At 41.4% G+C, this 20,414-nt stretch overlaps 1 protein-coding gene across 7 annotated transcripts in view; it reads right to left on the minus strand.

Moving 5' to 3' along the window:
• The window catches only part of LOC121885234 (probable E3 ubiquitin-protein ligase HERC1), a 43,077-nt gene that overhangs the window by 13,720 nt on the left and 8,943 nt on the right, over positions 1-20,414 (minus strand). For 4 of the 7 annotated variants that reach the window (XM_042394492.1, XM_042394491.1, XM_042394489.1 and 1 more), the window contains 44 exons: positions 20,167-20,265; positions 19,976-20,072; positions 19,722-19,865; positions 19,389-19,516; positions 18,846-18,990; positions 18,525-18,696; positions 18,281-18,415; positions 17,874-18,039; positions 17,512-17,637; positions 16,927-17,151; positions 16,583-16,735; positions 16,257-16,389; positions 15,652-15,855; positions 15,361-15,576; positions 14,700-14,873; positions 14,366-14,480; positions 14,121-14,238; positions 13,683-13,884; positions 13,226-13,526; positions 13,087-13,132; positions 12,965-13,010; positions 12,183-12,436; positions 11,701-11,898; positions 11,393-11,513; positions 11,030-11,270; positions 10,749-10,915; positions 10,466-10,618; positions 10,252-10,349; positions 9,970-10,065; positions 8,841-9,008; positions 8,428-8,667; positions 8,238-8,321; positions 7,711-7,936; positions 6,874-7,168; positions 5,740-6,524; positions 4,938-5,151; positions 4,056-4,225; positions 3,139-3,222; positions 1,496-1,682; positions 1,272-1,399; positions 924-1,150; positions 541-800; positions 304-356; positions 7-204 (listed from right to left, as the gene is read on the minus strand). In XM_042394492.1, the coding sequence (XP_042250426.1) occupies positions 7-204; positions 304-356; positions 541-800; positions 924-1,150; positions 1,272-1,399; positions 1,496-1,682; positions 3,139-3,222; positions 4,056-4,225; positions 4,938-5,151; positions 5,740-6,524; positions 6,874-7,168; positions 7,711-7,936; positions 8,238-8,321; positions 8,428-8,667; positions 8,841-9,008; positions 9,970-10,065; positions 10,252-10,349; positions 10,466-10,618; positions 10,749-10,915; positions 11,030-11,270; positions 11,393-11,513; positions 11,701-11,898; positions 12,183-12,436; positions 12,965-13,010; positions 13,087-13,132; positions 13,226-13,526; positions 13,683-13,884; positions 14,121-14,238; positions 14,366-14,480; positions 14,700-14,873; positions 15,361-15,576; positions 15,652-15,855; positions 16,257-16,389; positions 16,583-16,735; positions 16,927-17,151; positions 17,512-17,637; positions 17,874-18,039; positions 18,281-18,415; positions 18,525-18,696; positions 18,846-18,990; positions 19,389-19,516; positions 19,722-19,865; positions 19,976-20,072; positions 20,167-20,265 (7,792 nt within the window). The remainder of the gene's footprint in view (positions 1-6; positions 205-303; positions 357-540; positions 801-923; positions 1,151-1,271; positions 1,400-1,495; positions 1,683-3,138; positions 3,223-4,055; positions 4,226-4,937; positions 5,152-5,739; positions 6,525-6,873; positions 7,169-7,710; positions 7,937-8,237; positions 8,322-8,427; positions 8,668-8,840; positions 9,009-9,969; positions 10,066-10,251; positions 10,350-10,465; positions 10,619-10,748; positions 10,916-11,029; positions 11,271-11,392; positions 11,514-11,700; positions 11,899-12,182; positions 12,437-12,964; positions 13,011-13,086; positions 13,133-13,225; positions 13,527-13,682; positions 13,885-14,120; positions 14,239-14,365; positions 14,481-14,699; positions 14,874-15,360; positions 15,577-15,651; positions 15,856-16,256; positions 16,390-16,582; positions 16,736-16,926; positions 17,152-17,511; positions 17,638-17,873; positions 18,040-18,280; positions 18,416-18,524; positions 18,697-18,845; positions 18,991-19,388; positions 19,517-19,721; positions 19,866-19,975; positions 20,073-20,166; positions 20,266-20,414) is intronic. The other 3 variants (XM_042394493.1, XM_042394496.1, XM_042394495.1) reach the window with 3 other exon arrangements.

The following is a 20,414-nucleotide window of genomic DNA, read 5'->3' on the forward strand; positions in this document are numbered from 1 at the left end:
TAATACCTTTGGGAGCTACTGCTCTCATTGGGTCAGCAGAGCGGTAAACCAGGGCTCCCAACGGATCTGGCTCGGTGAATGCGATGGGGTCTGGCACCAGCTTCTTTTCAGTCAGCCCCAACGGTCTTAGCAAGAGCCCAAAATCCTCCAGTCCTGTCAGTTTGTCAGTGTCACACTCATCTTGGTGGCTCATTTCCCAATCATCTGAGCAAACAGAAACACCGAACATATTATAAAATTCATTTCACGAGCACGAATTCACTTTATTGTATCCCGTTTTAGTGTGAAAGTGATGTTCCCTACCATCGGAAGTACTGTCCAACTGGCCAATCAAATCAGACGTCAGACCCTTAATCCTGAAAGGAAATGAGGACACAATAATGACAAATAATAGGCTATATGACCACATACATTTATCAACAAAACAGTATTAGTGCTTTTACTTTGTATGTAGAACAAGAGACAGCTAACCAATTTGTTATGTGCTGCTTGCATGCATATTTCCTGTATACATCATTTTATGTACAATATCTGCTGTACCTTTCATATTTGGAACTTGGATCATTCAGATTTGCAGCCAGATACTTTTCCCTGCAGGAGCTGCAAAGGAGGTAGAAGGGGAAGTTGGAGCCACACTCCCCTTTGAACCAGACATCCACATAGGCCCCGGTACTGTCATAACCTTTTCGTGCAGCACTCTGCCCACAACCTGGATGTCGCCGCTTTATGTGATTGTTAAATTGCAGAGTGAGGGTGTTGCACAGCTCACACTTCACCATCTGACTGTGTTCTTCTCCAGCCTAAGAGAAGGGAAATATGGATCATAATAGTTCTAAAAAATAATGACAATGAAAACACAATGGGATTTATGTTTTGTCCATGTCATGCAGCCTTAGTGATGACAGTGTGTGTGTGTAAATCACCTCCACTATCTGGAGCGTGTCTCTCTCCAAGCTGAAGAATGAAGGTGTGAGCAGGTCCTCGTAAGTTTCCTCATGGTATGGGTCATCCATGTAGCCCAACTCTGACTCCTCCTCAGCAGAGTAGGGATGAAACTCCACCTGCTCCGGCCAATCAGCGACCCCTGTGTGCTGTTGGAACAGCTGCGGGAGCGGGTTGGGTGACGGCAAGTCTAAAAAGATAATGTTTGCTTCACATGAAAATGCACAGTGAAATGTTAAAATGTGAAATTTGTTGGGGGTTTTTGTAATCAACAACAAAAATATTTCATTGCACAGACTGAAAAAGATTTCTGATTCTATGACACTGACCTGCTCTTCGGAAGGAGGTCCTCTGACTTGGGCCTGAGCGTCGCCGCCGTGCTGGAGGAGGTCTGTTCCTCGTCAGGTGGACATCCAGGAAGTTCTCCCTCTCTATCCAGTCAAGGCCTGGTAACAGGCTGTAAACAAAAAAAACATAGCTCATTAATTACTGATTGTATGTATGACAGCAATAATACAAACTCAAACTGAACTGACTTTCTTAAATCACTGACCTTTCGCTGGGTTGACTGGTGGGGCGCTCAGGGCATTGCACTGTCTCTGGCCCATCTGGGGATGGGGTGTCAGGAGCACCCTCCGGTCTGGGGGACTCGGCAGCCTGCTGCTCCTCAGTCAGGGGGTGCTCTAGCATCCAGCTGGCCAACACCTCAATGGTTTGAGAGTCCAAGTCACCTGCTACATCTGGGAGGGACCACAGGGAAGTTGAACTGTCAGAGTTCAAAAAGAAAAGATGGATCATGGAGTGTTGCATTGCTAATTTATGTCGGACATCACCACCAGATGATCATGCAACTATGTCCTTCTTAAGGTCAGACTAGCACATCTGCTCTGGCAATCAATGATGAACATGAAATTTGTGATACAGTATGTGAGGGAAGGCCTACAATTTGAATAATGTCGGGAATTACTGAAATAGGTACTGCTGAAAACATTACATGTATATTGGTGCAACACGTAAATGTAAAAGCATCCATACATTCCTTGTTTACACATTCATAATACATATATGATCTGTGCCATGCGTGAGCAAAGAATCAGAATCGGTTCACTTTAATGTAGTGAAATTGCAGCCTTAGAAGTTGATATATATTAGTGAAATTCAAAATGGTGGATAAACAATTTTAAAACTATGTACTGTTGCAGGGATCTGAGCAAAAGTGTCTTGGATTACTTTTTTTCTGTGTCTGAAAACTGCTTCTGCACATTGGGTACGTTTACATGCACACTAATATTCCACTATTATTCTGAATATGATCATATTCTGAATTAGTTACGGGTCATGAAAACAGCATATACAGGTTGGATATTCCAAATTAGCCGAATGTAGCATTTTCCAATTAAGACATGTGGGATATGTTGATATTATTCATGTTCTAGGAGCATTCTTTGGACATGTTTACAGTGCATTCAGAATATGCGTCTCAATTGGGGTTTTTACCGCAGTTTGCGACACACGGCCTCTTGCCTGTTTGCTTGCCTGCACAAGCAAAATGACATATAGTGGAGCAGGAAGGCAGACAGAGGAGAGGAATGAAAGGACAGTGGAGAGCTGTTCAGAGTGGGCTGGAAAAACAGAGTGTGCCTTCTCCACGATGGAGACGGAGGGGGATTGGTTATTATCCTGACTGACGGTGATGACTCCACTGCACCAAAAACACTCAGCAGTGTAATAAACATCATGGGACCATCTAGGTACTGGATGTGCCTGTAATATCAGTCTTATACATATCAGGCAGCAGCTCACTAATGTTTTTTACCCCACTGCCTTGAGGGGATCTCGTGATTCCCACTGGAGCAGAGGGAAACCCTGAAAACCCTCTGCATATAAACGGGAATATTAGTGGAATATTCATTTTCATTAGCCATGTAAACAGTTTAGTAGGAATATTGCCTTTTTTGGAATAAGGGCAAAAGCAGGAATATTTTGTGCATGTAAACATAGTTATTTTTTTGAGGCAGAAAAACAACAAATGTCACATATGTTGTTGCAAAACGAATGCTTGTTATTTTGCATTAAAATGCATTTTTTTCCATTCAGAAACTATATTTTTTCTAATTCCAAGTAATTACAAGAAGGCTGCAGCACACAATGAAGGACAGATGTTTAAAATAGTAAGCACATGAAGCAAAGCAGTACCTGCTGCCTCCATGGCCCAGTAGATATGTCTCATAGTGAATCCCATTTCTAGCAACCGACTGGTGACAAACATTTGTGTCCGTTCTGGTGGTTGAGGAGAAAAGGAAAAGTACACAAAAAAACAGAAAACAAAAACAAGCCCACAGCTCCATTTTGAAAAGTTTCATACTTGAAGACTGAAGTTGAATTTGTCAGAATAATAAATTATCTTCACATTTAGTTTTATTTTTTTTCTCCAGTTTATGCTCATCTTAATTTGTCTACAGACTATAAAAAGCCACTCCTATTCAATTTAGCTTTTCTATGCACAACAAATGATTAAACCTCCAAGTTGACTCGCCTGTTAATTATAATATATCCTGAGATATGAAAGTCAAAGCAACGAACTTTAAGCTTATTTCAGTTCCCAGAATGTTCAAATAAGACCAACAAAACTGATGAAGAACAAATGGTGCCATTCAAGCATGTGAGTGCAAAAACTGTGTCATGCATTCATTTGGTTGTTTTAATATATCTGTTAAATAGCATAGCAAAATGCATGCTGTTTGGAGCAGCAGATCAGTTGTGACAAATAGCTGAACATATAAGATCATGCAAGAGACAGACAGTTCCCACTGCGTTTTCGTTGATCGACTTTCCTCCTTTTACCGTAACACAGGGGTCTGGCTTAATTAAATTAATTTTGAAATTAAATCAATAGCATGTTTGAATGTGAAGCCAGCATGGGGAAAACGTTTGTTAAAAACTGAACCACAACAATCAGCAAAGCTATTCTCTTTAAGACAGTATGTTGGTTGTCAGCAATTTTAAATTAGGAGATACATTTTAAATTAAAGGATTTCCTTCTTCTCTATGTAACGCTATGTACTGGTTTCCAACAGTTTTTTCCCCACTGACGTCTCTGCGCTTGTTCTTACCCAGGCTGCTTCTGGCCTGTGTGCTGCAGGGACCAGGTTCCATGAAGCTGGTCTGCTGCTCTGTGAAGGCATCACAAGAAGCAGAACTGGCCAGGCTGAAGCAAGGATGCAGCACAGGGGCAGTGCTAACCAGGCCGGTAAGCGTAGGAAACCGAGTTAGCACCATATGCCTAGAGGGAGTGAAAATACAGTATATATAGTAATAACACAGTGCAAGTGGTGCTTCATGGCCACTTTTCAGTCCTGACCAAACATCTGAACTATCAAGTATCAGAAGGCTTACGGTGAGCTTAATTGAACCAGATTTAACACTTGGAGATGCCTAAAAATTAGAATAAATCAATTATTTAATTTAATTTAATTTAATTATTTGAAAGATAAACATTTTACTAAATCCCGGTAATTCTTGTTGTGGTATCTCACATTCTGAGAAGTTAGTACAATATGTGCTTTGTACAGTGCGAGTCTTTGGTAAAGAGTTGGTGCTATCCTGGAGAGTTCTGATTTTATTTTATCTGTTTGATATTATATTAGCGCTGGAGCCGTTTGTTTGTTCACATCTTGAAAGCAAGAATAATACTGACACTTTGGTCAGCTGGTTGGGTTAGGAGAACAACAGGCAGGCAGAGCTGCAGCTTAGGTTAAAGACAGTGCAGGCAGAATCTCTCACTCTCTTTTCTTCATATTGATCCTAACTCACCCATTCCCTGGACTTCAGAAAAGCTGCTGCTGCCAAAAGATACAGGTCTGTAGCAATCAGTAACAACATGTTTCTGAGATACATTTCTGAGAATGTACTGGACTAAGAATTTTGTATGAATTACTCATCTCAACAGTTAAATCAAATTTATATTAATTACATTCAACCCATTTTATACTCACTGGAGGAGGCTGATGGGGAGGAAAGGGTTAAAATTATCAAGACCATCTGCCTGCTGGTTTGTTGGTAGAGAAGAAGCCAGTTCAGTGTTAGAGGATGAGACAGAGGCTCTGTTTGATTGCCCAAAGATGGCAGTGCCTTCTGAACCCACACTGTACAAGGAGACAGAGCTGGAGGACTTGGAGATGGGCTGAGAGGACAAGTGGTGGCCTGATTCTGCAAGGACAAGTTGATGAAGGTTAGATCGCACCCAATGCTTCATATTGTACAATATTTTTTAATTTGACCCTAAATACAACACAGCAGAGTTACTTTTAAGTCTTTGGGGCAAGTCTAAGTCCAGTCCCAAGTAAGTTGAGACAAATCTGAATAAAGTAGTCTCAAGTCTGTTAGTGCAGCTCTCAAGGTCTTCAGGTTCTTAAACAAAGTTCAAGTCAAGTCACAAGTCTCCATAAGGAAACTAACAGTTGAGATGTAAGTATTTCAAGCCTGAATGCTGATCATTAACATTTGAACATTTTCCTTTCAAAACTGAAAAAAAATTTTCTACCCTGTAATGCAAAGGTCCAATAAAGGTGTGTGGCTAGTAAAGGCATCTCTGTCATTGTCTTATTCATTTTCTATTGCTCTGGGATTTCACCAAGTTAAAACTTCAGATCTGACAAGTCCAAGTCAAGTCCTACATCCTCATTTTTGTGACTTTTTGTGAGTCTGTCAATGGTCAAAGTCTACAGCTCTGTGACAAAGTAACCCAACTAAAATAACAACCAAAACATCTTCAATCTAATCAAGTAATCCTAATACCTTTGCGTTCTTTGTCCTCCTGCAGTCTGCTGAGAGCTCCTTTGTAGATCATGACCTGAGCCCTTTCCAGGTCGGCAAGAGAGACGGTCTGTTTGATGGGACAGGGCCTGACTGCCCACTTCACCATGCTCTGCACCACATACTGCAGCACTGAACTCAGCTCAGCACTCTCATCCCATTGTTTGCTGCTGTCTTTGGCCTGGTCAGAGTTTGGGCTGGAAAGGGGACTCGTTGGGGAGTTGGTAGGGTCATGTTTAGGCACTAAGAGCATATCTGACAGCTTCTCACAGCTAAAAATGACAGTCAGAGATTTCAAAGCCCCTGTGAGAAGGTATGAGACTCTAACTGCTCTTAGCTCAAGGGCAAAGACTTTCACTTTGGAGGTTTGGGATGTTTGGGGGGGCTGGGGTAGACCAGTCGACTCCTGATGGTTAATGATCTTTGTGGCATCTTTGGTTGAGGACGGTGATGGTAAGGGGTCTGTCTCAACCTTCTGCTCGTCACACTTATTCTTCTCATCTTCTGGCAGCCATCTGACATCATCTGACACATCTTCATCTAGGCCCTGTGTCTCACTCTCTCTTACGTTCTCCTCCGAGTATTTCCTTTTTGGGGCTGGAGGAGCCCCCACCCATCCCTGCTCCTCCAGCAGCCCCATCAAATATATCAGATCTAACAACACCGCTGGTTTGAGGCCTCCGAGTCGGGTGACATCGCAGCAGGATATGTCACAGGGCTCCAATGAGATGATCGGTGTGTCGCTGGGTGACCAAGAATTCATGGAGCTTAGTTATTGGGAAGGATGGGAAGAACCCACAGATACAGCATGGAGTGACACCAGGACGGATTCAACAGGGATTAATGGATTTAAGTATGAAGAGGAAGAAGCAAGAAAAAAGTAAGATCAGGGGGGTAAATGATAAAAATGAAGTAAAATGTTAGACAAATTACAGAGGAGGAAAAATAAACACTAACAGAAAAGAATTATACAGAATCATAAACATGCTGAAAGGACCAAGACAAGAAAAATATAAGAATTGTTTAATGGAAGTTAATGAGAATCATAGTTTAATCAACATGTGCAAAGACAGTTTATCATATATAGGTGGGTACATCAATATATATTTGTAATACCTGACAGAGAGGTCTGCCTCCTCCCACTGAAGCTTGGCCAGGGAGCTTCCTTCTTTCAGGACCCCCAGCAGGATTGCCCTGCGCCCACTGGGCTTGTGCAGACACAAACCTCCAGCCCGGAGACCATTGTCCACTCCTCCGATCAGGGCCAGTACCGGCCACACGTCAGTGCAAAGAGCAGCCAGCTTGTTCTCTGACAAGGATCGACGATGGGCCAGCAAATCCCCTGTGTTGTCACCTGCCAAATCTTTCTCTTTTTCATTCTCTTCCTTCTCAGAGTATGTGGTACTGAGTCCTGTAGGAGAAGGTAAGATAGGGAGTATCAAAGAGTAAAAGCCATTTAGAAAATATGCTTTTTAAGGATAATACACCTCATGAACTTCATTAGTTGCATTCATTATTTATATCCAAATACTGTATATTTTTTAATGGTGACTGACAGATGCTGAAGCTACAGATGTACTTAAATCCAAACAGTCCACAGCTGGTTTCTTCCATCTGTTTTTTTACATCAGCTGTTTATTCCTTGGTCCACTGTAGCAGGACTAACAGTTGTGAATGATTGTTGTGTGTAAAATAAAACTATTTCACACAGCTCCTCAGTGCGGGCAACATAGCAACACCTGTAAACACAATCTTCTTCAGAAACTGATGAATGACATCATGAACCCTTTGATCACCACTGCTTACAGTTTATTTTTTAATCTCCTTTGAAAAAAGGTGATGATACTAAATTTTCCTGCACTGGAAAAGTGTTATAAAATTAAACTTAACTGAGATCTATTTATAGTACAACAACACCAGACTAATCTTGCTTAGTCTAAGCTTGTTACTGACCTGGACTTAAGCTTCCTAAATCATCCTCTTTAAGCAGGGGTCCAATGAGCTCCAGGTGGGTATGGATGTGCTGGTTGATGTGTGGGGACCATTGGTCACACTGATGGAGCTTACGGAGGAGCTGCACTGTTGACTCCAGCAGCACGGTGGTCTGAGGGCTACAGAGAGGCTCCCCAGGAAGCAGATTACTGGGCATACCTCGCATCTGGAGGTCACGCAGTGCCACCTGTGAGGAATACAGAGGTAAAATGTTGTGCTACCAGTACCATCTGGTACTGGTACTCTCCTCTAATTCACTATATAGGTAGCTGTCTGTTCTCCTTATCTTTAATATGACTTTGTGGAGTTCCTGGGTCCACTATTAATGTAATCCAAAAGGGTGTTCTGGTTCTAAAATTATGTTTTTATTAACTGTGTCTAAAGATTGCCATTATAACACACAAAAAATACACTAATGCCTACACAGGATTCAAAAAGAGCACCTCTTGCCTTATGAAGTAGGTGCCTACAGTGTGTATATCATGTACCTTCTCTCCAGGATTACTGCTGTAGAACAACACACAAGGGTACAGTTCAGATGCAACCACACCTTCAAATGCCAACTTCGGCTCCTAGCATAAAGACGAAACAAAAAAACAGAAAAAGATTGAAGAACAAACACTCATCAGTCAAATAGAACAAAACCCCTGAATACTGACGGTGAATATTTGGTCAGACCTTGTCATTCTTAGCAAATGATATGGTGTGAGCCTCCATGTCCAGGATGCAGGTGATGGTATCACCCTGGGTAAAGGAGGGAAGTGTGCGGACAAGTTCCCCTCCGTGGTACAGGTTGCCACTATAAGCACGATACAGCCACATGTCAGTGGTAGTGTGGTGGTTGTAATCTCGGACTGGCCAGCGTGAAACGCCAATACATGTGCCCTCATTGCCTCTGTTCTCTTTGGTAATGTGGAACTGAGGGGAGAAGTTGGTAAAATATCAGATTATTAGGATGTTTTATTAGTTATTAATGTTTTATTAGCACATTCCAGAGGTAAAATCAGGACATAAACTAATAAAGAAAATCAAAATTAAAATTTTAACTGTATGAGTGTGATTTTTTTCTCCATCTAGATACCAGTCTTTACCTTCCAAATGAAACAGCCAGAGGTGATGGCAGTGGTTGCCAGGCCGTAACCTTTCCCTCCTGAGCCATGGGAGAGAATGTTCCCGCTCTCCAGAGAACAGCAGATTAACTTGTGCGGGTCAAAGGAAAAGTCTCCAATGGGAATACATTCATCATAGCTGCCAGGATTCTGCCAAACAATGAACCAAGAGTTGGACACTTTAGCACCACATACCAGCAATGTCCAACTCAATAAAAAAATAAATGAACATAATCCACTAAAATTAGAAATCCCATGAAAATGTAAAAGGTTACAGATGTATGAAGACAATGGCTACCAATTAAACTTGACTGACTGGCTGACAGAGTTCTTTAGTCATATTCATACTTTAAGTAATTTGACACCACTTATATTTGTTTTATTTTTCTGCCCAGGTCCACTTTTCAAACCCTCCACCACCACAGAGCCCTGCTTTTTTCAGTTTCATTACTGCCAGGAGTGCATTTCACTTCTTCCTTGACAAAGCATTATGTGCTTTAAAACTACTGCATCCATTCACTATTTTCAAAGTAAACATGAACAGGTTTCCTTTTTGTTATTGTAACAGGGGTGACAATAATACAATACACAGAGATGTGTTTTAATGTACTGAACACAAAGCTTAGGCTGGCAAGTCATTGATAAGATATAGTATGTAAGTAGAGCGCATGCTATAATGAATTGCAATAATTCCTGCAAATCAAGAAAACATGATTTCAAAAACATGAAAACACTAAACTTAAGTTGAAAAGTTTGCAGCAACATTTTTCTATTATTTTTAGTAAGAGGCAGCAGACTACAGAGGAGTTGAGAGACGTCAAACTTTAAAAATGTTTGTTTATCTGATGCTGCACGGAAAGGGAGATTGACAAATACATACATTCAGATACATGAGATCTATTTTTAGCCTTATTTTGATTAAGATAAGCTGGTTTCTAAACAGGATATCAGTGTCTAGAACTTGACTGAACACTGATGTATTCAGGATTATGCAAACCATGCCATAGCAATACACTAAAATTATACTCTTAATGTAGCCATATGTAGTACATACTGCAATATAGTACAGAGTATTATTAATGTAATACTACTAATGTATGTTCTGTGTTACCCCCGTGTCTTTATCAGCCGTCTCTTCGTGGTTCCTCTCAGCTAGTGGTTCCTCCCACATATAAACAGACAACAGCTGAAAGAGGTGTTTAACAATCTACAAGAAAATGGAGAAAAGAAAAATTACAATTTCAAACTAGCAAATGCTTCATGTCAGGGAGTAATTTTCATACATTGATGTCTTCTTGAGCTACTTTAAATGAATAATTTCCTGCTGTGAAGTCTAACAGTAGTAGAATCCTTGAAATTATTGCATGTTGCATTTGCATTTTTTACATCATACCTGTTGAATTTGAACTGACTCAGAACAAGCAGGTAACAGTCTTTCTAAAACATGGAAGGCCAAAAGCTTAGTGCGAAGGTTCTGGAAGCATGGAGATCCTGAAAAGGAGGATGGTGATGGTGGTGAATAAGGAATTAAAAAGAACGCAAGTAATCAGTTCTGCACCACAAACTATACCAATGCTGTTCCTAATTATTACTTTAAATGGTCTTACCTAAAGAGCACTTGTGGGAAATAATGGCCATGAGTGGATCAATCCATTTGACAAAAGTAGAAAGTTTTTTCATTACTCTTAATGACAGTACACGCCTCAGAAACACCAAGAAATCTGCAAGCTGAGATTCAACCACTTTGCTGCTTTCCACTCCTAAAACAACAAAAACAGAAGGAAAACTGTACACAAAAACAGGAGGGATAACATATGCCACAAATTCATAAAATTCAAATAATATATTTAAATGTGCTCTTAAAGTTTAACATAGCTAAATTTGCCACACCAACTAGATTTGCATTCTTGCTGCTGGAGTCCAGATCTGTCCTTTCAGCTGTTCCTCTCTCTGCTGCCTGCTGTTGCTGGAAAGTGTACAAGATATTTTGGAGCTGCTCACACATCACTTCCATTAGAGCTTGGGATACATCCATAGGTATCAAATCCTCACAGGAGCTGAGAGCACAGAACAATTTGTTATGCAAATATAAACACTTGAGTAATTTTTCGATGAATTAAATAGTGGAAGATGCCATTTTTTACAGTTGTTTCCTGTCTCCACATTCTCACCTTGAAGCTACAGTCAGTATCTGAAGCAGGCGGGCACAAGCTAGTCTGACAGCCCCACTTAGTAGCATGGATCCAGATGTAGCAGCTGCATACCAGCCCTGGTTCATCAGTGCACAGCTGTTGTTGGTCAGCATCGAAAGGATTTCCAGGATACCACATTCAGTGACCAGCACCAGGTCCATCGGTTGGTAGCAGAAATTTAGTGCAAACATTGTGGCTAGGAGAAGGTGCTGGCAGGAACCTGAGTACGATAGAGACGATATCAAGTACAGGCCAAGTAAAATGAAAGCCGCTGCAAAAAAAATAACCAACGGGGAGCTGTACAATGTGTTAAACAGATGTGAAAGACTATAATGAACACACCTGGATGTTCTCTTTCCAACAGGACCCTCTGTCTGAGGACACGCACCACCTGCTGGTAGAAAGAGTGGGCTGCAGATTGTAGTTCTCTTTGCGTATCCATGGAAGCTGAATGTGTACCAGACTGGGTTGAAATAAAAGAGTAATTTATACAACATAATAATGAAGAACAAACATATAAAATGAATGTAACACTCAATGTTTTTCCTCATTCCCTCTGGCTTGAATGAAATATTAATTCTTTCTTTCCATAATTACTGATTGTACACACATCTGCACAAATATTGTGATAGCATGATTATTAGATGTACCATGTAATGCTGCATCTCGTAATGAGCTCCCGAGTGAGAGCCAATGATTTGTGTTCCCAGATCGAAGCATCCAGAGAGGAACTGGAGCTGCACAGACTGCAACAATGTGGGAAACTGAGGGGACACTGTGAAACCACTGCTCTTTTCCTCCATCTTAGAAAGGAAGGATGACATCTGACAAAAGGCCTCCAGACGCATCTGACAAAAGAAAATAGTTAGTGGTTAATTGAGCCCTTGAAATGTATTCTGTATTTCCAATCATTTGTTACAGGTTTTTAATAATTTACACTTATATATAGTCTTATGTGGTCGATTATATCTGTTATTATATTAACAAGATGTAGAAAAATATGGATAGGTTGACTGAAAGCACACAAACACACAAATAAATTAACAAATAGCTGCAGAGGTTTGAATTCCCCCAACAATAATAATTTACAGTTTATTTGTTGAATCTTATTAAAGAAGCAAAATCTAAATACCTCAGCCCTCTGTTGTTGCTGCATTATGGCAAAGGTAATGGCCTTCGGATCAGCCTGATTACAAGTCTGTCCACCTGGTAGTGTCGGTGAGGAAGCTGATGGGTATAACAAGCTTCCGCAGACAAAGTGGAACACCTGGTTAAGAATCGGCAGAGTGTTGTTGCCATAGTGGGACATAGTGGTGGTTGGGCTGATACACTGCCTCAGGCGATCCCAAGCGTCTTTCATGATGCCCAGAGAGCAGAGAGGTAAGCCTAAAGCAGACAGATAAGAGGAGTGAAAGCAAGCGTTGTCTCAGAGTCATTTTCAACACCTCTCACGGTGTTAATTATTCAGTGTTTTGTTTTTGTGACATGGTGTGATATGATTTTTCTCAATGACAAAAGACACAAAATCAAATTATCATGTAAACAAGTTGTATTTAGAGCAGGGATAAAGACCGGAAACAACTAGCCCATGTGGGACTATCTCTTGGCTTGTCACAGTGACTTCCTGGAGTCTCTGCTGGTTGCCTGGCAGCCTCACGGTGACGACAAGACTCCAGGAAGTCACTGCACAAGGCCAAGAAATAGTTCAGCACATTACGCCCTGCAAAACAACAAATTATCACTTTTTCACTTCAGTTTTTACATTTGAGAGTGGTATCAATCTTTTAATCTAACTCTTGGCAAGAGAGTGAATATGATTATTTATCAAAATGTATGATAACTATTCCTTTAATACAGTACTGTAGGGTATGACTTATCCAGAATGCATTAACTGAACCAACCTACTCCGCTTACCCATTTTGTTCTTCGAAGATCCCGAGGGGTTTTTGGATTGGTCAGACTAAATAAGACAAAGACAGTATATTAGCACTGATCAGGAGGTGTAAGGCCAAATTTTGGTACAGTAAAAGACTTACCTGTTTTCTGCCATCAATGCCCATCATCAAGGATTCTGGTGATTTCCTGAAAGTGGGACGATGCGGACAATTAGTGCAGAAGCAGATCTCAAAAACACATCTGCATTGAAATAAACACAAAGCCTTACGCAATCTTTACCTTGCTCTGGTGTTCACTGCCTGAATATTCTCCCTTTCGCTGGGTTCCACCCAAGCTGGCCTGACCCCTAGCAGGAGGAAGAGACAGCGGGATACTACCAGATGGCAGGCAGCAGGGAACGACAAGCTTTCCTCAGACTCTCTCTGCTTATCCCACTGCTGCTTACGATCCAGCTCCCGCTCTGGGCTGACGGGGCTTTCCATGCTGCTGGGGAGGGTGGAAGTGCCAAAGGACTCGTATACAGTCACGCTCTGCTGTACCTGCATGGCTTCGCGGGTAGCCATGAACGACTCCAGTACTTCTGCAGAGACAGGAATGACCCTTGAGGTAGTTGTGATAATGATGGTGACTTTTGTGTGTATGTATGTATGTGTGTTATGTCTATTTCTGTCTACCTATACAAAAATAATTACATTTTTAACGTTGCTGGACAGAAATAGAGATACGCCTTCCTAACCTGACAGGTACATACGACTGCTGCCAAATGTGTCGTCCTCTGCGACGTCTTCCTGGTTGTGGTTTGCTGTGGAAGGTGGGGGCACCTGCACCTCCCGGCTACAGTGACCTCCTGACTGTTGCTCATGATCTTTTCCTGCCTGATCCGCTGAGGTACTTGGCTCTTGTCGGTCTGCATCAGGACTTTGAGGAGATTGAGAGGTCTGCAATTCAAAGAATATGTTAAATACACCTGTGTTTTTTCATTTTTAATCATAAACATTTCAAATAATTCCATATAGTCACTTTAATGCAGTAACACAATGATGAAAGAAAACTAGAAAACTATTAAGGTTTATATTGTTTATAAATCATTCTGTAACTACTCATCTTTGTCAAAAATAAATGTATTGAATATATTTAATCATGGTGTTAAGTGGAGTAATTTTGGTAATGATACCTGTTTGGCAGAAGCCTGCACCTGTGACATCTTTGGAGAGTTTTTATGGGCCAACAGAGTGCTTCTGATTTTATAAACTGTTTCATAGACGTCTAACAGCATCTCACAGGGCTCATATCTGTCTCAGGGTAGAGTAGATAATTAGCATTGCAGTAAAGAGCTTATCATTCACATAATTTCATCTTTTTCAAAACAGAATGCACGGGAATAGGTATTCCAGTAAATATTATCTTTGTGTTACTGACCTGTCCTGCAAACAGGCTTCATCCTGCAGCCCAGTGTGCTTCAAAAGTGCAGCCAGACTGCAGCGACAGACAGTCTGCAGCAAACAGTCGCCTGAAGAGCCCCCACTCTCCCATTCTGCTCTCACAGCAAAACAACACAGATTCATTACAACAAAGTCACGAAAAAGGAAAAACACAAATATAATGACCAGAATAAAAAAAGATACATAATAGTAATTAATTCTCCTTCAAACAAGATTTTCAAAATTGTCAGTTAGTCCATTATCATCTGGATATTAATATTATAAACAGTCACACACACACACGCACTCATCCACAAAGACACATGTGGTACCTTTGCTGAGAGCGTACTCCTCCATCTTCCGCCACAGACCACCTGCAGATCCTCTAGAGGATCCCAGTGCCAGTTCCAGTAAAGTCCTGGTTTCCTCAGTCAGACTCAGCTCTGCCAGCCTGGAATCACTACTGCCCAGCAGGGCCACCTCAGTCAGCCATGCCATGCTCGAGTCTACAGGACAAATCATCGAATAGGATGTAGGACCGGTAAAGAATAGAAAATTACAACAGAAATACAGTTAATTTCCTCATTTGCATAATAAAATAATATCTTGTCATGGTCTAAGATCTGTACTATGTAATCATAACATCCCTGGTATGATTCCAACAGGGCATGTCATCCCCTTCATTCTAAATTTCATGTCTATTTCTATTGTAAACTACCTAACAAAGGCAAAATGGCAAAAAAAAAAAAGTTAATATACCCCTTAACATTACTCATTACTTATTGTAATCTCCAAAGCATCTCTTTGCCCATTTCCCTTGAAAACATTTTCCCTACTTTCATGCACTCTAACGTGGCTAATAATAATATTAGTTTTATTGTTAATTTATCCAAACAGAATGTGGACATAAAATCAGGGGATGACAACTGCTTCAAGTTTGCCAAAACATTAGCACATGTGAAAGGTTTGAGAGAAGGCAGTATGTTTTCCTACCCAGCTGTTCAAAGTCCATCTCCAGGCCGTTCTTGAGGAGGACATTTGATAGCCAGAACTCTGACGTTTTCTCTTGGGGTGAGGGCGGCAGGCCTTGCAACATACCACCGAGGCAACGGCCGACTGCCAGCGCTACAGACCGTTCCAGGTCCAATAGCCAAGTCCACTTGCACTCCTCCTGCTGTTGCTGCTGTCCAGTGTTTTCTTCACTTTTATCTATAAGGAATACATTTTGTAAGCATTATTGTCATTGATATAAAGGTGACATCCTATAGTCCAAATTCCACTGACCTGAGCAGGTTTTCTGAGCCTCCATCCCGAGTTCTTGCTCCTCCAGCAGGCCTGTCTCTGGCAGCAACCTATTGAAATCATTGAGTTGCTCCAACAAGGCCAGTAAATGGCTGAGAAGAGGCTGAACCGTGGCCAGGGGCAGCAGCAGCAAGGAGTACATAACCTGACAAAGCAGGCTGCCAGCCACTGAGTTGTACAACACCACTGGGACAAGGGGTGGAGAGGAGAGAGGGAGATTAGAGTGACTGATAAAAAATAATGGAGGGATACACCGTAGATAAGATGTGTGCTTGTCAACAGATCTACTGGCACCTCAGTGTTAAGTGGCCCAACTGTTCAGTGCTCTAAAATCAATGGAGCTGACTGAGAAATTTAAAAAAAGAACCATTGAAGACAGACAAATAATTAAAGACCGCACTTGTGTATTGAACCCAATCAGCGTAGGAATTTGCTGTATAAATGTTTAGAACAAGCCTTCAAATGGTCACTTAAAATAGAAATAAAAACATCAAGGAAGGGATTTTGGTTTATATTTTGTAAATAAAAGAGTTCTCTAGATCTGTGCAAATAATGCAAACAACTCACAGAACAGCCATTTTTCTTACTGTGCAGCTTCTTGATGATTTGTTTGTCCAGGAAACTCTCTTTCAACAGTTTGGTGGATCTCCTGAGTGTCTCAGCAGCAAAGGGAAGCAGCAGGTAAAGGTGTTCACAAAGCAGCGTTACACTGCTGTCATCCTACAGAACAGTGGAATCAGTGTGAACATAAAAAATGCAACTATGTGACTGCAGAGCTACAATATTAAATTTCTATATACTTGACCTGTCAGCATAAGACTACTGTGTACAGTTTCACAGAAAAATAACAATGATCTTCTTTTGATGATGTACTGCACATTTTGCATTGTGTATAGCTGTTTCTATAGCACACCTCAGGGCTGGAATGGATGTAGCAATGGGCAAGCAGGTGTTTGTGGAGTCCAGACAGCAGCTGGTGGAAGTGAGACGGAGGATCAGTCTGTCCCTGACTATCACTAGATAGCAGCTTGTCACTGTTTTTCTCCAATTCTCCAAATGCCCGCTCCTGCATGAACACACACAAAAACAGAGAACGCATGTGGAGGAATAGCAACATCACTCTTAATTCAATGGTAACAATGTGACCCACAACATCCAGAAATTATAGGAATGTTTGTGATTTGACAGGGAAAACAATCCACAACATTTGCCCAAAAGTTAAATGGTAAATTTACACACAGGCTGCTCCTTCCATACCGTGTAAAAGCCTATGCTGAGTAGAAGGGTTCTGAGCAGCACCTCTGCTAAGTGTAGAGGGTCATAAGCCTCAACAGAGCTGGAAGAAGATGGTGGTCGGACTGACATAGCGGGTGTCAGAGGGGGTCCCAGGGCTGCCACTTCCCCCAAACTGCTGTAACCTAGCAGAGAGGCTACGTGGCTCTGGTCCTGAAGGCTGCTGAGGACCATGTCTAACTGCAGACGCTTTGAAAGACACAGAAAAGACGGGGAGAATTGTCTAGGATTTGATCATTGTAAATCTGAAGTTACCAAAAATATTTCTGCAGAGAAGAAATAATGGTTTTACAGCAACATGTTCTCACAACATTCCATCAGTCTTCAACACATATTGCCTAGCAACGGCAAGTCGGTGCTAAGATTTTGACAAACACGCTGTTGTCTATCTGGATCATATTCATAATTCAAATGAGGCAAACAAAGCAGCAAAGTTAATTAATGTATTAAGTGACAGATGCACAATGTACAAAAACGATAATGATGAACAGCGCTGCTGTAATTACACACAGGCTGTTTTTAAAATGACAGGAAAATAACTACACATACCTGTCCTTTGGAAAGGACATTTAAGCTCTGTGGGCCCTGAGGAAGGAGGGAGAGGAGCAGTTCTGTTCTTTCCCTCAGAGGAGGCAGCAGCAAGGATGCCCCGATTGATAGACTGTTCATAACTGCCTAAGGATGAACAAGAATATCAGCACAATTTGAAAAGACACATGGACACAACTAAATGAGCAAATGTAGGCTATAACACTCCCATTCACAGACTGATTTAGATACAATCTATGCTATATTATTATCTTGGTTCTTACACCAGCAGCCGACTTCAACAATTCCTCCAATTCCTCCTGTCATGTCAGCATAAGTATGTAATGAAAACAATTTAAAAAACAGACAGCCTGTTAATTTACCTGCTGTATGGAGTCTGGCATATTGGTGTCTATGAGTCTGAAGAGCAGGTTTCTGAGGGGCCTGCCCTGGGCCCCCAAAACCATTGCACCAGTGCCCCCAGCATGGGCCAAGGACAAGTGGATGGACAGCAGCTTCATGCACAGCAAAAGAAATTGATGATGGTCCCTGAAGAATAGGTGAAGACAGCATTAAGAGTGTCCTGCAGTTGGTGGTGATGCAATGGTATAAAAACTACAATGATCCGTGTGTAGCAGGTCACAAAGAAGTAACTTTTCACAATATAAGGACATTTTTTTGCTTGTGATTCTGTATAATGAATGAAGCTTTAAATGCAAATACTAAAATACAACCTTGAAGTCACAGAATATGCTAGTATAACTAATGAGTACTTAATGTAACTGCATACCTTTTAGATATGAATGGGGCAGGGGGAGTGTCATTCCCGATGCCATCACAGTAACTTTCTAGGAAGTTGCGTAGGTAGGTGAATGTACTCTCTTCCAAGTCGACACAAAAGGGCCTGTGCCACGCCACCAGTTGCCTGCCAAACAAAGGCTAAATCACTTAAAAAGAGGTAACCACTGTGCCAGCACAAATATGTCAGAGCTTAAAGAAAAGCACTTCAAGTTGTTTAAGAGACGAGGCTTTACCTATCGGTTGGAACTGCAGTCCAAGCCAGGCTGTGAGAAGTGCCAGCAGTGATTTGCTGGATGGACACGCCCTCTAGACCAAGCACCTTCTTAGGTTTAGTAATAGGTGTAGAAGTGTGGCCTTGCCCACACTGGCCCATGGTGTTGTTCCCCCACGCATACACTTCATTCTCTGATGAAAGGAGAACAGCATACATTGCAGTTTGAACATATTTACAATTTTGAAATCCCATTTACAAACCTGTAATCAAAAAATCACTCTGAAAGCAAGGTTGCTATGTTTTTTTTAACTACTCATCTAAATAACTGACTATATCTCACCATGGGACAGAGCCAGACAGTGGCTGTCTCCACATGAAATATCAATGATCTTGGTGATACCCAGGTCCTCTATGAACCTGGGTCTCAAAGAGGTCGTCTCAGAAGAGCCACATCCTAAACACGAGCCGCAGCCCCACGCAAACACCTGAATAAATTACATGAAGAAACACAAATTAATTAATTACTGACAAAACTACATATCCAGTCCTGTCTTTATCTACCTATTTTTCTTTGCATACATAGGTTAATCAAATAAATGCATGTTGTTTGGACTGAATATGAAGTGCTGATGAAGAATGAGAGAGGCAATGTTAGTATGCTCCTTCAAAATACCTTCCACCAACGAAAATTTGGAAAGAGCTGATTGTTGGTTAAACATTTAGATTTTTTTTCAGATCTTTTAAGAATCAACCGTTTCGTCAAAGAGCTGTTGGTGCAAACAGGGTTTTAAGTTGATCCAGTAAAAAAAAAAATATTACAACACAGTCATTTGCTACTAGCTAATTCTGACATTGAAAAACAATGTCTGACCCAAAAGCTCACCTGTCCTGCAGAGGTAAGGGCCAGAGATGACTGGCTGCCAGCACACACTTTCCTAATGATGAATCCATGCAGGGCCTCTATGACCTTGGGGCGATACACACGATTGGTGTCTCCGTGACCTAGTTTACCTGCAAGGGTGAGTCATATCTGAGTACCAGCATTGGTTCACACTGACTCAAGACATTTGCGTTGATATACCACAAATGATACTGCAGTGTTACTGTCCTTGAGCTTGAGCAAATGTTCACGTTTTGTACACAGATAAAAACCACTAGGTCACACAAATGATGCTATGTGTGCTTGAATCATCCCGTATGTCATCTGACAACATACCATTGTCTCCTCCTCCAAAGGACCACACAGTGCGTCCATCCTGTGCCACAGCAATGGTGTGGGAGCTGCCACAGGCCACCTGCCCTACACCACTGATGTCCTTCACCAGTGTAGGCACGTTCCGACTCTGGCTGTCGCTGTGACCTGCAAATGTAGGACAACAGAGGTTGTTGCTAACATACCAGAGGAGGGGTTTCAATTTGAAATTGTTGGGACTAATAAAGCATAAGCAACTTGAGACATAAGGTGTGTACCAAGTCTGCCGAAGTCTCCTTCCCCCCAGGTATAAAGCTCTCCATCATTAGTCACAGCAGCACTGTGTCTGTAGCCAGCAGACACACAAACAACAACCTGGAAGAGATGCGATTATTAGAATAAAAAATTCCATTGCCATCTAAAATCTTGCATCTATCTTTTCCCCTACAAGCTAATATCCCATGCTTACTTTGCCAAACAGCGGTCCTTGTATGATTTTGGGGTATTTCTGTGTAGCACTGTTGCCATGGCCTAGTTTTCCATATTCTCCATCACCCCAGCTGAACACCTGAAATAAATATTTTTGAGATATTTCATAATATACAATATAATATCATATATATCTTAATAACTTCAGACATTGTGGAAGTGGATTTATCTCTACCATCTCAGGGGAAAAAAACTGTGTAAAACCATGATTTTCATGTGTTTTTATTG

The sequence above is a fragment of the Thunnus maccoyii genome, chromosome 19 (assembly GCF_910596095.1).
Source record: "Thunnus maccoyii chromosome 19, fThuMac1.1, whole genome shotgun sequence".
Classification (NCBI taxonomy): Eukaryota; Metazoa; Chordata; class Actinopteri; order Scombriformes; family Scombridae; genus Thunnus; species Thunnus maccoyii.